This window comes from Ischnura elegans, chromosome 3 (genome assembly GCF_921293095.1).
Source record: "Ischnura elegans chromosome 3, ioIscEleg1.1, whole genome shotgun sequence".
In the NCBI taxonomy this organism is placed as follows: domain Eukaryota; kingdom Metazoa; phylum Arthropoda; class Insecta; order Odonata; family Coenagrionidae; genus Ischnura; species Ischnura elegans.
Genome location: NC_060248.1, coordinates 107,209,757 through 107,225,542, shown reverse-complemented (window position 1 = coordinate 107,225,542; position 15,786 = coordinate 107,209,757). Strand labels below are relative to the sequence as shown.

The 15,786-nt window shown below is 37.4% G+C and overlaps 2 protein-coding genes across 2 annotated transcripts; one reads left to right on the top strand and one right to left on the bottom strand.

Annotated features, from left to right (window-relative positions):
- Positions 1–687: 687 nt before the first annotated feature.
- LOC124156327 (hydrocephalus-inducing protein homolog) lies at positions 688–15,422 on the top strand. Its single transcript, XM_046530814.1, has 10 exons — positions 688–952; positions 7,237–7,475; positions 7,572–7,740; positions 8,002–8,219; positions 9,946–10,087; positions 11,668–11,855; positions 13,448–13,675; positions 13,806–13,916; positions 14,026–14,682; positions 15,310–15,422. Exons 1-9 carry the CDS (start codon positions 832–834, stop codon positions 14,344–14,346), a joined length of 1,737 nt encoding a protein of 578 aa, XP_046386770.1. The 5' UTR covers positions 688–831; the 3' UTR covers positions 14,347–14,682; positions 15,310–15,422.
- LOC124156326 lies at positions 4,498–6,692 on the bottom strand. Its single transcript, XM_046530813.1, has 2 exons — positions 6,438–6,692; positions 4,498–6,303 (listed from the first exon to the last, which is right to left on the bottom strand). The coding sequence occupies exon 2, from the start codon at positions 6,288–6,290 to the stop codon at positions 4,560–4,562; it is 1,731 nt and encodes a 576-aa protein (XP_046386769.1). The 5' UTR covers positions 6,291–6,303; positions 6,438–6,692; the 3' UTR covers positions 4,498–4,559.
- Positions 15,423–15,786: the final 364 nt, after the last annotated feature.

Here is a 15,786-nt window from a genome sequence, read left to right as displayed (position 1 = left end):
CTCCGTGATGAGAGCCCGACGGTGCCTCTTGGGAGAGGATAGGGATGGAAGGGAGGGGATTGGGAATCCCAATGCCGTGATTGGGGCGGCGGGGCCCAATGCTAGCGAAACCATGATTTGCTGTTTCTACAGATAGGAAAGATTTCCCAATGACGAAGAGAAATATTACGATTTCCTGTAGATATTCTATGATCAGCAAAGAGTTTGAGGGTTCAAGGCGAACCCTTTGAAGGATGCAACACACCGGGGCTGGGAACCAAGCCATTGGCTTATACGCCCGATCACCCGGGGAGGGGAAGGAAGGAAAAAGGATAGAGGCGCCGCCGCGATGGGAGCCTGCCGACGCCTCTGGGAAAGGATAGGAACGGAAGGGACGGGACGAGGGAAATGCACCCCAACCCTATAGAAGCGAAGGGGGCCCTACTAACAGCGAAACCAAGCGAAACACAATTAATATTCTACCAATCCTAGTGGATTTGCCTATGAGGAAGAAAAATCCATCGATCGAATCGGTAAATTCTATGATCAGCAGTGTAATTCAGTCATTATGTCTTACCTTCTATAAAAAAAACTACCTTTGGGCCCATGCATTGGAATCCTTAATGGAATGTGAGGGCCTTACATCATGAGCCTCTGTACTATTGCCATAGAAAATCAGGAACCTGGATACTGTAGTGGTTTGTGCTGTGGCCTGGAAAGCCAAACGTCCATGATTTCATTCTTGGTTCAGGAGAATTTTTTCTCTTGGCAATTAACGTATATGCTGCCTTTTTGATTCAAAGCTTTTTTAGTGACAGATTTCTTAAATTTCATTTTCTTTTGAAATTAGGTATGGAAGATTCGACTAAAAGCAAAACGTCAAAACCTATTTCTGCTCAAAAATCAAAGATGAAAAAAGGTGAATCTGAAGGAAAGGAAAAGATAGGCGTGAGCATGCCATTTCCTCTCGAGGGTTAGTATGCTCTTAGAATCCTAATCTTTTATCAAAAGTTTCTATCAGTAAGGTTGCATGAGATGTTGATGTGTACTTAGCCAGTTTTAGTTATTTTAAAATACAACAGAATAGTATTAAGTGTTACTAAGACTCACATAGGTTATGTGCCTTGTCCTTAAATTTTGAAAAATTTAATTCAAAATATGATTACATGCTTGTTGCCATGTAGTAGAGACCTGATATTGATTTATTCAATGATGATTATATCTCTCTAGGCGTAACTTTTATGTTAAATGTTTCCCCTATGTAAAAATGGATTTCTTAGGGAAAAAGCAGCTGATATCAGTTAACTTGGAAGACCTCTTACTTACTTTTAGTAGTGCTTACTTACTGAATATGTAATAAAACTTACTTACTTACTTAATAATACTTACTTACTGGAGGAATTACTTTTACTTTTGTTTACCTTGAATTCAACTTGTCTTCGCTTGTTTTTGGCCAGGGATGTGTTAAGTACCGATTTATCATCTGCAATCTTAAAAAGGATCTAGTTATTGCTTTAACACAATCGCAGTTACTCATCATGAAACTTTTTGAAACTGTCCTATTGAGTTAACCCTCAAGAATGCGGAAACATTTGTATGTGTTTTGCACGCTGACTGTGGCATTTACCCAAAATTTTAATTGCAACCTGGATATCTTGCCCTTGGGTACATTCCCTCACCATAAGTATCGCTAAGGGGCTTAACTCTACCAGACCAGCCCTGGTGGCAGGGGGTGTCTCCTACAGAGGGGGTCTCTTCTGCACTGGCTGGCATCTGAAATCGTGAACTACCGCAGCCCAACGGTTAATGTACTTCAATCTTTTAAATATTGCCTTTTTAATTATGTACTATTTTAACACCCGTAATTTAATTTTAACAAATTCACAATTCATTGAACCCATAATTCGGTAGTGATGCAACACAAAACTTATTGTGGAAAATTGTGAGTGTTCCTTCGACTTTTTATAGGTCTTGATACATTGATACACTGATGTGGAAAAAATTACTACATATTTCTTATGGAAAAGGCATAGTAGATTGCAATGGATGTTTGTATTTTTGAAAATACTGAAAACATTGTTTACTTGCATCAAGGGTTCATATATTTGGTTATTGCTCACTGATGCTTGAATACAGTAGAAGATCAATAATCTGTAATTCTAAATGATAGATGATCCAAATAATGGAAAGTTTTCTGAAATTCTCATGGTATGCAAAGTCGTCATACAATATAGTCGTACTGCCAGAAGTATGGCAGTATAAGAGCTGCTTCTGAGCTTATTAAGCCTTGTCAAGCTCTCAGCATTTAGCCAGTGACATACCTAACCCTTATCAAACATGGAATATTGTGTTTCACGTTTTTTTGAAATGCATAATGGTGTTTCTTCCTAACTCATTTCATCAGGAATAAAAATTTTCAACATCTATTTTTTGACCCCACATAATCTCTCTACAAGAGGAATGAAGTGGGGAGAAAGCTTGCATTTCACTAGTAATGACTCACGCTGTATTGCTGAGTAGATATTATATACTGGTTACCCCAAATCCACTTTATCGTAGTTTGATTATTTTTCTTTTCTTAGAAATAGCCCCAATTCTTTCATCTTCATATACTGCATACATAATGCATTTTAATACATACTGTTCATGCTCATTTCGGAGGTGGAAAATGCACATTGTTCATGTCAACAGTCATAAATTTGATGTGGAATCTCTTGACAATTTTTGGTAATAGCTGCACTTATGGTCGTGAATTGCATTATGGGCCTGCAAAATATGGATATTCTGCTCAGATCATTTCACTAAGAAAGTGCTATTTATTTCCATTTACATGTGGCTTCATCTAGATTAAGTTCTTCTTTTTCACTATTTACTTAGGAGAACATTCGGAAGTACGCATTTTGTTCAATAAATTTTGTTTTAACAAGTTTATTATCATCATAACCTTATTTACCACAGCCAAGTACTCATTGCTCACAATTGATGAGATCCCAGTGCTCCTACCATCAAATTACCTATGTGTCGGATTGCAGGGTTGACTACTTTGAGTAAAGCTATTCATACCTTGGAAATATCTTTATGTATACCAGAATGTGTGTGGACCTGGGCATTCCAGATTATCGATCTTTTACTGTATATTGTAATTGGTGTTGTGCTACATGCTTTCAGGGGCAGCAAAAAAGTTGTCACTAAAATATATAAATTACTCTATACTCTACACTCACTATATTGGAGGCGGGATGAGGTCCTCACCTGTCAAACCAAAGGTCGCGGTTTTGAGTCCTGCCTGGGTAGGTTACCCTTATCCAGGGCATGGATGTTTGTGAACGTTTTATTGTTAGATGTTATAAAAAAACTCCAATGTAAAGGCTGAATAGTGCTGTTTTCGGAGGTATGGAGATATATTAAAATTAAAAAAAAACATATTACTTTATAATCTATATACTTATGAGTTACTTTACTATTAATTACAAATATAATGGAAGTTGTTTGTTTCACCTTGTTGCCTGTGAACAGAGAAAACACACATCACATCACCTGGCATTGACAGGGTAATTGACTTAATACAAATCAAATTCAAGTTGAACAGGTGTCTAGATGGTCATCTGAGATTGCTCATATCAGCTGTTTTTTTTATTTTAAGATGATGAGACTTAAATTCTTATGTTTATCTTCTTGTTACTGCTCCTTAGTTTTCATATTTTTTTATTGCATTTTCTCAGTGTTTCAGTCCAATACCTAGTTGGTTTCAAATAAGGTTGGTGAATTTAAAAAAATGTGCATCTTTTGCATGTAACATGCTCCCTTTCAGTGTCTTTACTATTTTGGCCCCTGCATGAATTCCTCACCACTCATGACAATGTAAGCAAGTACCGTAAGTTGGGGCGAGTTCGGACACTTTTTTACATATAAATGCGATTTACGCATCGAAAAACTTGTCAAAATGCATGAAAATCGAAATTTAAAATCTACTAAGCAAATTACTAAGCAAATAAGCAAATTGAGAAAATACTAAGCAAATGAATCATAAGATATTGTCTTAGATTTAACTTCGAAAAATGATCAATAACACCATTCGAACAAGCCTCACGTTTTGGGGCGAGTTCGGACCCATGCGAGTTGTTAGCGTTAATGTTGTTGTGAACGAAATATTTTTCTTAAAACATGTTAATTTATTAAAAATATTACTTTCTACTTATCTTGGTGATGTTAAACGGCAACTATGAGCTTTTATTTTTATTTTACTATCAGCAAATTTGTTGAAATTGAAAAGCGAATCGCATATCTCGCGAGCGTTGCATTGATAGATGTGGACTAACATATGGTGGCATTTCGCGTCAATTTTATACATTAAATACAGACGGAGTTTTAATTTAACTCTTTGGTATGAAATAAGTATCATTGAAACAAGAAATTTCTTTAGGTTAAACTCTCAATCGGACCGAATAGCTCAGGTTAAATTCCGAGGCCTCGAAATGGTTGTCGATGAAAACGGAAATGAAAAAATTTACAATAATATCAATTTTTCACCAGTTTTAATAATGAATTTTTAATGACAATCAGATACAAAATTTGACATATTAATCGACATCATTAACATCACTTAAAGAACTAAAAACGAAGCGGCCCCTTCGCAAGTCCCTTGGCGGAGCAAGCTGACGAACAATTTGCGATTTTCCCACTATGCACTCGTCAGCAACATCTGGAAACCTGAAATAAGTTTCCTTCGCTGTATTTTTTTTTCGAAGGCACTGCACACGGATTTTTTTGTTGGAGCAGACTTCAATCACTTTCCCAACAAACAGCCTATCTCGTTTATTGGTCCCAAATTTTAATAACACGAACGAATTTTCTGTGAGAGAGCCGGGAATTTCAAAATCGACTTCATTGTTGACATGCGATGCCAAAACCTCATCAACAGACAGATTTTTCTCTGAGGAAATGTCAACCACATCATCACAAACAGATTCATTTTTAATTTCAGCACTCACACTTTTTCCTGCTTCAACATTTAGTTTCTTCCCCCGCGATTTTCTACCCTCTGGTGTTTCTGCGCGGGATGATGCTAACATCTCCAGAAATGCGTTGGACCAAGCATCGGAGGCTGCGTCAGAATTTTCCTTTGGATTTAAAGAGGGGACTTTACTAATGACTCGACTTTTGTCGAATGGAAAAATTCCCGTGGCTCTAAACCCTGCACAAATATTGGGAGACAATGAAGATCCCATGGACTCAAAGGTAGACTTTAATAACCTGGGGAACTCACTTTTCCGAAGAACGCCACGATTTTTGCGCTTCCACTGGTCTAAACATTTTCGCCATGCAATTTTGAGAGGTCTAAAAAAAGCTACATCGAGGGGCTGGCATAAATGGGTCGAATTAGGTGGAAGCATGACAAAGTCTATTCCCATTTCTTCACACTTCCTAATTACTTCCACCGAGAGGTGACTCGATAGATTGTCCCCAATCATAACTTTCGGCCCCTGCCTGTTTTTGAAGAATGGCACGCACGTCGTGGTGAACCAGTCTTCGAAGGTTGTGATGTCAAACCATCCACTAATATTCCTATTGAACCTCGATCCCTCAATGCCGCCTTCTACCCAGGTAGGATACAAGTGAACGGCTTTATATACCGTGTATGGGGGTAAAAGTTCCCCGCTCGCTGATGCGGCGATCATTACAGAAACACTCGTTTTGCTGGTGTCCTTAATCACTGACGGATGTTTCTCCCCCCTCTTAACAATCACCCGGGACTTTCCAGGATCGTCACTGAAATTAGTCTCATCGTAGTTGACAATATTTTCCGGAGGAACACCATTTAAAACCACCTCTAAATTATTAAAGTATTTTTCCAGAACTTCCCTTGTCACTGCTGCGCGGACTCTCTTAATGTTCTCTCCCAAACGCACGGTGAGTTCCCGCCGTCTTGACAAGAAACCACGAACCCATTCCATTCCCGGAAAGTTGTCTTTAAAAACTTTTTCTTTTCGTCCCATCCTGTTCAGGTATTCCCGAACGACTAACCTTAAGTCTATTGCTCGCAAGGGAATGCCCCACTCGGCACATTTGAGAATCCCTTGCGCTAGCTGGTCCTCTTCCTTGGCGGATAAAACCGTTTGTCCTCCAGATTTCTTTGGGTGTTTATCCTTCAATATGTCGTGAACTGTGGATTTTGGCACTCCAAACTCCTTGCAGGCCCCCCGAAGACTCATTCTTCCAGATTTCACAGCCTCAACAGCCTTCTCAATTTGTTGGTTGTCGTGTCCGTGTGAGCGCCGGCCTCCAACGACCCTTGCGTAATTTCTCACCATTCTGCCCTCGGAGCTAGGTGCATGAAATCAAATAACGCGCTCTAATAAATAGAGTATTCGAAATATTTACACGAAATTTTTCACACTTAATGAGAAATAGCACAGCTTTTGGAGGAATTGAGTATTATTACATTCAGAAGTACTTACCAAAGAGGAGAGATGTTTCTTTTCGCCGGTAAGATTTTTCACTCTAATGTTGCGCTGCAAACTAATCGGATGAACTGCGACCAAAAGCGACAGATCCATCGCTTTTATACGTAATATGATACATTGTACCTTTCTTTGTCTTAAAGCCATGATTACAGTGTATTACAAAGCGAAAGTCGGAAGGAAATACAATGTAAGCATCAGCCGGCGCGATCGTCCGGACTCGCCCCGCGTGTCCGAACTCGCCCCAACTTACGGTACTTATATTCTTTTTTAAGGCTTCATTTTTCCCCAACATTCCTCCCCATACTTACCTCCTCCTTCAATGCAGAGCCTGATACTTATTCTAACAGATAAATTTGCTCTTTGCAATGTGAAATGGATGTTAAAATTCTGACATCTCTAATTTTCGCCAAGATTTGTATGGACATTGTTTGAAATGAAACATTTCATCTTTTCAGACAAGAATTTAAACATAATAAAAAGTGACAACCCTGCCTCCAAAGGATTACACTCTCCCATACCTTCTGAAATGTACCTACCCCATCTGTGAAACCTGTATACCCCCCTCTTGCAATATTTTGTGGTTACAGACTTGAATTTTCATGTTCTTGCCTTATCTTCAATCAAAACTTATTGATCCTCTGGTTAAGTCATTGTTTTGCTGTTAAAAATAGTTTTAAATATCATTCTGAAAGGAGGAATGTCATGTTTATTTCTGATATTACGTCGATTTTATGTGCAACCTTATTAGTATGCACCTATTCTTGTTCTATCATCTTGTAATTCATAATTGCAGTTTGTGATGCCATTGGCCTTGATATTGGTGAAACTGTGAAATTGTGGAATCAGTTTGATGAATTTGATAATTCTCTGAGGGATATGTTACTTTTGCTTGAAAACTGGTCAGAAGCATTAGAAAAAAAGCTATTTGCTGGCGAAAAAGAAAAAATCCGGTTGTCTAAGGATTCCAAGGAAAGAATGAGCAAAAGTCTCAAAAGACCTGACATACAGTCTGTTTTACAGCAATCAAAGAAGGTTTGTGATAATAATAGCAAGTGGGTTGGAGAAAATAATTCCCTGTTATTGTTTTCTTGCCTCATTTTTTTGTGATGGTGTAAGGTGCTTTTACAGAAACCAAAAGATTCTCAGAAAATGGATGAGGAAAATGCTGGATTACCCATAGTAATTGTTAACTCATCAGACATTGAATCTGATTTGGTAAAGAGTTTGTTGAGTAATCAAAAATGTTTCAAAGGATTATTAAGTTTTGAGAGCCAATTAGTCTCCCAGAAGAATAATAGTGAGTTTAATTTTTCCATATGCTTTAGATATTTTAAAATTATTTCTTTGAGGAATGAAAATGTGCTCATATTAGTAGAATTCTTGTTCAATTATTTCCCGTAGAAATTACCATCTCTTGTGTTGTGAATAAGGATGCTGATTACTCAAAATGTTTTTTAAAGTGGTGAAAATTCTTCTTAGTTTTTCAAAGACTTGCTTTTCTTGAAAGTAAGAAATATTTTACGATGTATTGTTTATCTTATGCCTCCACTTTCTTTAGGTGATAAAAATAACTCTAGTAAACCGCCAGACATAACCTTCTTGCATATAAAGAAGCAATGGTTCAGTAGAACTAATGACCAGTTGGAAAATTCTTTCTCCATAAAATCTTTGGACATGAGCAACATTCCTCCTAGTATTTTGAAAATGCAGGATTTAAATATTGAAGTAGAAAGGTTAAAATCTTCAGAAGATGTTTTGAGTGGTGAAGCTGATGATGTAAGTATGTATTTTGTTACTGTTATTCAGAGGCTTATAAAGAGGTGGGGCAGAGGGGCCTCACCCCCTAAAATGAGGAAATAAAGAAATCGAGTATCACAACCTGAATTAATTCTTTGAATAACAACCAAGGGATGCAGTGATGCTTTTATCATATTGTTATTCATTTATATGATGGGACATCCTTTGTTAAAATGAGTTGACCTAATCTTACAACCCAGCTACCACGGATCAGTCTTTTGCTGCTTTATTGATGGCAAAAATGATGTTAAATCATGGGGTAAACTTTGACGTATTGCTGGCAAATCAACTCTAGGACCCAGCTAAATACCATCAATTTTAGTGCAACATTCGTCAATTGCAGAGGAAAAAATAGGTAGTGGAGGAGCTACCTTTAAGTACGTTCAAATACTAGCCCACCCACTTTAAACGGTGCTAGAGGTGCTATCATCGTATGACTTCAACCAGAATATCAATGGATCCTGGAGAGAACCCTGCCTGTTTGTAATTCCTTTTGTACATAATTGAAGGGGTACGGATACATAATTCGGAACTAAACCTCACTTCAATAAATTACACGAAAGTAAATTCGACCACGTTTATTCTGTTGATGAATGATACAGATGTGTATCTCAGTGTACACTCATCTTTCATGCGGGGTAGTCCTGTGTTGCCTTTCTTTGAGCGTCTTCCTGGCACTAGCCTTTACGTACCCTGGTGGCATCGGCAGGGTCCCACGGCAACGACCTCAGCCAGGTGGCTGTCCTTTGTGGTGGCGCTCAAAACTAAGACCTCCGCCACAATAATTAAAAATAATTATATATTTTGATGAAAGTACCCACCAATTCACATTCATCCTCTGAAGATTCAACTACAGTGCAATATTTTCTTCATAGTACAACTAATATTAGTGGTGCCATGGAATACTGTACATGAATTTTTACAACTCAAAATAATTAAATTTGTATTGCATACTATTCTCCCGACTTCCTTCGATTCCTTACCGATTCCTTAATGCACGACGGTACGTATAAAACAAGCATCATGCTTGCATGATGGTTTACAACATGGCTAAAGCCAATTGGCTTCAATTCCTCCTGCACTCAAAAAATTGAAAATGCAATTCATATTAAAATGACATACATTCACCTCATCATTAAGTTCTTCACTACCTACCAAAAAAGTGCTGTGCGTATCTTTTTATCCGTAATTTTGAAATTGGCTTTTGGTTTTCATAAAAGATATTAGTGGATGATTATTTTGATTGGGAAAATAGAAACTCGTTGCTGTCATTTATCCGTCAATTAAAACTTGCAAAAATTGTTGTAATATTGCAATAAAAATTACTCTAATATTGCTTTTGTATTTATGTCAATAGTTTTTACTGTGCTTGCTGGGAATGATCCTGCCTCCTTCATCCTTCTATCATCATCCGTCATCTTCAGTAAATGCTAAGCATTACTAGACGTGGTGCACATGCGAGTTTGAGAGAGGCAAACTAGAAGGACCAAAATCACTTAATTGAATTTGATTTCTTATAGACTTTGTAATTTTATATATTGATGGTCTTATTATTGATTTTATTGAGGAAAGCACACTTGTGACTGGAATTTTGAGAAAACTGATGCATTATGTATGTGTTAAAGATACCAATTTTATTCAGCAGTGCTTGTTTTCTGGATCGGTGAGATTTGTCCTGAGATAAATTTTATTTTAATTGTTGCAGGGGTTACCTGTGGAAAAAAGTAGCTTAAGAAATGGTGAAATAAATGAAGAAGAACCACCGAAGGATATTGCTGACCAAGATCAATACGTTGGCGCTGAAAATGAGAATTCTAAGAGAAGCAGTGTCATGAGTACCTTGCAAGGTACTTCAAGTTTGATCCACTAAGTTTCTAAGCTCATTTCACCGTAAAATTCAACCCATTTTCCTATCTTTTTCTTCCAGTACCTTTAATGGATGTATGTTAGATAGTTTGCCTTGCATTATATCTTGGTGCCATTGAATTCAAAGTAAATCAAGCCCTTGACATGCAAACAAAATGTGTTCCAACACCTTGTTCATAGCTTGAAAAACCTAAGCCAGGCATTGAAAAGAGTAGTTATACTCATCATCCTTATGATCATCACAATTCTTTTCAGCTTCAGGTTCAATGCAGTTGCCAAAAATTTCACCGCCTGTGGGAAGTGAAAATGGGCAAAATGCTGTACATTTCCTGATATCATGAGGGTTGAATCAATGTTTTAAATAAATAGTTACATGAAAAAATTTTAACCACGCATTTACCCAACTTCACCCTGGTTTTTTGCCATGTTTCTATTTATCTGTGGTGTTCCTTGCAAGACTCACAGACATGAAAAAACTATGCCTTTGAATCTTCCGTTTTTATTTACTCATGTACTCTAAAGCCACCGAACCACTTTCAGTCATTAAGAATTAGTCTTCTCCTATCACTCATTTCATAATATCAGGTATAGAAGGCCAACACCCTTGGCATGCATATTTTATTTCAGAATTAATGGGAATTTGGTTATTTTTTTATGTTATTTTCAGATTGGGGGCGTGGCTGGGAGTAAATATAAATAGTTTTCAGCTGCAAAAATGTGGACTTGTTTCACAAAATAAAAATGTTGTGTTCACACACGGAAAATTTACTCTCTGCTCTGCTCTGCAGACTCTGGTTTTTCCGCCAATTGTTTTGCTTAGGACCGAACTCTTAAAGAACAGATCTGTTTTTAGGAATGATTTGTGCAAAGATGAATGCACTAGATTTGTAGATCAGTTTTATGAAGAAAGTATTTGCTAACTGGCTTTAGGCCCTCAAAAACGTTGTGACAAGCCGATTATCTCATTATATTTCTGTGACTCAGAAACCGTGAATTAAAAATTTCTTGTGGTAGCCTGTGGACATCCATCCTTCTCCTTTGCAATGACAGGAATTTCAAAAACAATATCTGGGTGATGAATACGCTAAGTTGCACAGTCGAGTCCAAAAGTATTGCAATGTATTGAGCAGTGCCACTTTTACCGCAGTTCGAAAAAGGAGTTAAGGTATTTTCTACAGTACCAGTAGGAGGGAAATTTGGACAACATTCTCATCTTCTGTAGTATTTTTATTACTGCATTAAAAGGGAAATGTACATGGGATATTTGTAATGTCTAACACCTCTGGACTGAAAATAATGCACCATGTGTTTAAGCTTTTTTTAAATACATGTAGAACATGCTCTGTTGTTATTAATGTAAGCGTCAGGTATAGCATCGCTGAAAGCATTAGTGGCAACAATTACTTTCAGTATGTTATGAAGTATCATAAATCATAATTTGAAAAATCAAAAGATCCAATTTAAAGACCATACATTAACTCATGTGGGTGGTAATAATGGTGGTTCTCCGTGGAGTAGCTCTAAAACCCGTTAACCCTTAATGTTTAATTCCTTCTTTCAGAACGCATTGTGCTTGGTCCTGGAGAGTCAGTGGGATATAACATATGTTACTCTCCTATGGAAAAAGGTGTTCATAAAAGCTCCCTTACTGTTGAGCTTTCTGGGTGGCAGAAGAAATATTGTGTCAACATAAGTGGTATTAGTGATGTGCCCCAGCTTGACTCAAACCCTGAAGTTATTTTTTCCAAGGTTTGTGTGCTCTTGAATAACATCAATCCACAGTTTTACTAATACAAGTAATTAATAATGGGTTGATTTGATTCCTTAATTCTTCGATTCTATACCAAAAAGTAGAATCGAAAATGAGTACCTATATACCGAGGTGATCGTGAAAATGAGTATATACCAAGTGCTGGGGCAACACTATCTATTCTGATAGAGTGTTGCCCCAGCACTTGTGAGACATCCTTACCATAGTCTTTCTCCAAACCTCCAAGCTTAGCTCTACGGCCTTGACAGGTTAATGTTAAATAAAATGCTCTAAAAGCCATAACAAGTCACACTTATCCGTTTTACACTGACCCAGAATTTGCTGCGATGGTTTGCGAAATGGAAAGGACTGCAGGGACCAAACACAGCCTCTCAACCGGTAAGCCTTTGCACTCACACCCACACGCCAAGCTGAAACTGCAGGAAGAATAAGCTCAAGAAGAGCGGGTCAAGATGTATAAAAGTGAGTGAGAAGTGTACACTTACAGTTTTACATCAACCTGGAATTGCTGCAATGGTTTGCGAAGATGGAAAAGGACTGCAGGGATCACACACAGCCTCTCAACCGACCAGCCTTGGCACTCACTCACTCACACATAGTCACAAAAACACACAAAATACCAGGAGAAAAAGCTCAAGGAGAGCGGGTCAAGATGTATAATGGGAAAGTGATATGCATATAGTGCTATTTCGGCCTCCTCGAGGCCCTTTTCAACGCGGAAAATAAATCTTCACGACAACACAAGGCTGAAGTGATAGTTAAGTGGGTCATCACCAGAATAAATAATTGAAAGGAATTTGGGGTAGGAAGTGGGGTGGGAAATGCATTGCTGGGCAGTGAAGTTAGTGGTCAACCAGCGGTGAGGGAAGGGGGGGAGGGGGAGGGGTGGGAAACTGTTAGTGATCATTGAAGAAATGGAAATCCATCTTCGCAGACGATTGCAGCAATTCCGGGTCGGTGTAAAACTGTAAGTGTAAGCTTCTCACTTCACTTTTATTCATCTTGACCCACTCTTCTTGAGCTTATTCTCGTGGCAGTTTCAGCTTGGCGTGTGGGTGTGAGTGCAAAGGCTTACCAGTTGAGAGGCTGTGTTTGGTCCCTGCAGTCCTTTCCATTTTGCAAACCATCGCAGCAAATTCTGGGTCAGTGTAAAATGGATAAATGTAACTTGTTATGGCTTTTGGAGCATTTTATTTAACATTTATCTCCAAAAGGCTTTTGCAGCCTGGTTGTCCGCCAAGGAAAATTATTTCAATAGCATCTAGATTGCTGTTTGGGTATGGTATTTGAGAGCAAAATAGTGTGTGGGAAAAGAACCTAGCCATTATAGAAGGTTTGGAAAATCAATAAGTGCCTCAAGCTCTATGTGTTTACTGGCAAAGTAATGGCATATTTTCCTCCTTTCAGACAAGCCCCTGTTAAGTGCATGTACCTAGATATTTAAAAATTTTCATCTTTTCTTGATGTTTATTACGAATCTCCTATGTGCTCTTGATTTACCTCTTTTTTCATGTGTCTTTTCTGCTTCACTTCTTATTCTTATTGTTTTCTCTCTATTTTTTCTTCCTAGTGTTCTCCAGAAAAGCCCACATCCCCTCATGCTTTGTACTCTCCGACTTATTTTCATAATATTCAAGCTCTTGACTTTGGATTGTTGCCTGCGGAGAAAAAGTTGAATGTGTGTGCTGTTTCCAAGCTTAATTTTCTAAACATTAGTCATGTTCATGTGAAAGCAAAGTTCACCCTTCAGCCAAATCAGGGAAACTTTGTCTTGGATAAAGATGAATTGGACCTTGAGGTATTAAATCCAGGTTTATTATAAGTTAGCAGATCTATTGAGATGCTCGTGCAACTGTGCGTATATTTTTACATCATGTTCTCAGATTTCATGAGTTTTCAAAGTGACATTTTTTTCTTAATTAAATCAGGCAAATGAATCTGGGAGTATTTATGTCACTGCATCTCCAAAGCACCCCCATAAAGTTCAAGAACTTTTAGTTTGTGAAATGAATGACAACCCTGAAGTTATTAGCCTTCAGGTAACATCTTCCTTTCTTTATTTTAATGCTGAAAGTAAAATACATAATATTGTTATCTGCATTTTTAATCACGGTTTCTTATGAAAGTTTTTATTATGCTTGGTTTCAGCTTACTTCAGTGGGCTATAACGTAAAAGTTCAATTGCTACCAAAGCAATTAAATTTTGGACAGGTGCTGATTTTTCGCAAGCATTGGCTCAACTTGTCATTAAAAAACCTTTGTGCTACATCCCTGTATTGGTGCATTACATCAAGTGATTTTATTGAAGGTGAAGAATTCATTGCCAGGCCAGTCGACGGGCTGTTAGATGTTTTTTCAACTTCTGAAATAGAAATTGAATTTGCTCCAAAAAATGTCCAGCTGGTGACAAAGAAGCCACTGAAAGTAGAGGTTGGGAGCCATATTCTAAATAAAATTAAATTACATTGACTTAGTAGTTAATTTCAAGAATAAATATTTTAAATGTCTACTGTCAATTGTCTGAATGTTGTATTCTCATTCAAAACTTAATTTTTAGCTGTTTGTTAGAAAGGGAGACACTGATCCATTGCTCTCAGAAACAGTTAGCATATCAGGGGAAGCATATGACGTTAATGTTGAATTAAACTTTGGGTACTGTGACAAGAACACTGCTGCATTTGCAAAGCCATTGGAGGATGAAAGAATAGAGCCCAATCACCTCGACTTTGGTTTAATGAAAGCTGAAACTGAAAGATGCATGCTAATCATCTTGGTTAACCGTGGCAAGCTAAGTGTAAACTTTGTGTAAGTGAATGAATATCACCAGTTTGTATTTGATTTTCAACAAATCAGAAATTCGGTAGTTTATCTTGTAGTGAAGAAATGTTATATGAATTTTTTCATGAGATAAGCATTTCATTACTGTTACTTTTCATCATTCATACTTAACATGCACCCAATGCAAGTAATATTTCATCAACCCTTGTAACTGTTTGGTAATAAGCTGTAATTGTAGCCATTTGCTAGTGAAACTACTGTACTGTCCTTACAATCAAAGAAAATTGCTCTGTGTCTGTCAGGTACCATTAGACGGAGATAATTCTCCATTTAAATTAATTGTTTTCATGCCAGAAAGTAAGATGTCTATGACTTTGCATCATTCATTCCATTCACAACTGTAATGAGCTGAATGCCAACGCTTTGTAGAACTTCATAATTTTCTTTAAAAAAACTGTTATTTGCCATTATAGGGTTGAGACTAGAATAATGGGCACTTACCTCTATTGTTCAGTGATGACAAGTAGTGCAAATCATATCTTATTTATCTTTTTGATATGCATACAATTACAATTATAATCACACCCTTTTGCATACTTCACTTCTTTTTATCTCTATCAATCTTTTGTCTCAAATATCTACTTAAAAATATAGGATTCTGGAGGATGAGGTCAAAATGCTGTCCTTGGGTTATGAACTGAGTCAAGTACTCTCTGTAGAACCTAGAACGGGAACACTGGAAGCTGGTGGAAGAAACAACTCTGCAATTGTTTATGTAAGTCATTTGGAATGCGTTCAAAATTGAATATGTTGAAGAAAATGAACAGTTTCGGGGTTTGTTTTGTGGAATTTATCCATGATGGAAAAAAGATACATAAAACTTTTCAACTTTTGTTTGGAAAGAAAATTTATTGCAACAGCATTTTTAACATGTTGTGTTATAAAACAGGCAACTTTTTGGAGATTTTGTCCAATTTATATGTTCCTCTTGGTTTCAATGCAAACTACTTGAATGAGAGCAGGGGGGTATAGCAGGGGTATGGAGGAGTTTATTGGGTGGCTTCTGAAAAGATAAGGGGAGGGATTAGGCTCAAGAATGGGGGAAAGATGCGAATCTGTATCAGAAAATTC

Bases quoted from the DNA above. Each gene is read 5' to 3' on its own strand.
- LOC124156327 (XM_046530814.1), top strand. From the start codon at position 832: ATGGAAGATTCGACTAAAAGCAAAACGTCAAAACCTATTTCTGCTCAA. The intron at 7,741-8,001 runs GTGAGTTTAATT...CACTTTCTTTAG, and splicing joins AGTCTCCCAGAAGAATAATA to GTGATAAAAATAACTCTAGT. The intron at 13,676-13,805 runs GTATTAAATCCA...TAATTAAATCAG, and splicing joins AAGATGAATTGGACCTTGAG to GCAAATGAATCTGGGAGTAT.
- LOC124156326 (XM_046530813.1), bottom strand. From the start codon at position 6,290: ATGGTGAGAAATTACGCAAGGGTCGTTGGAGGCCGGCGCTCACACGGA.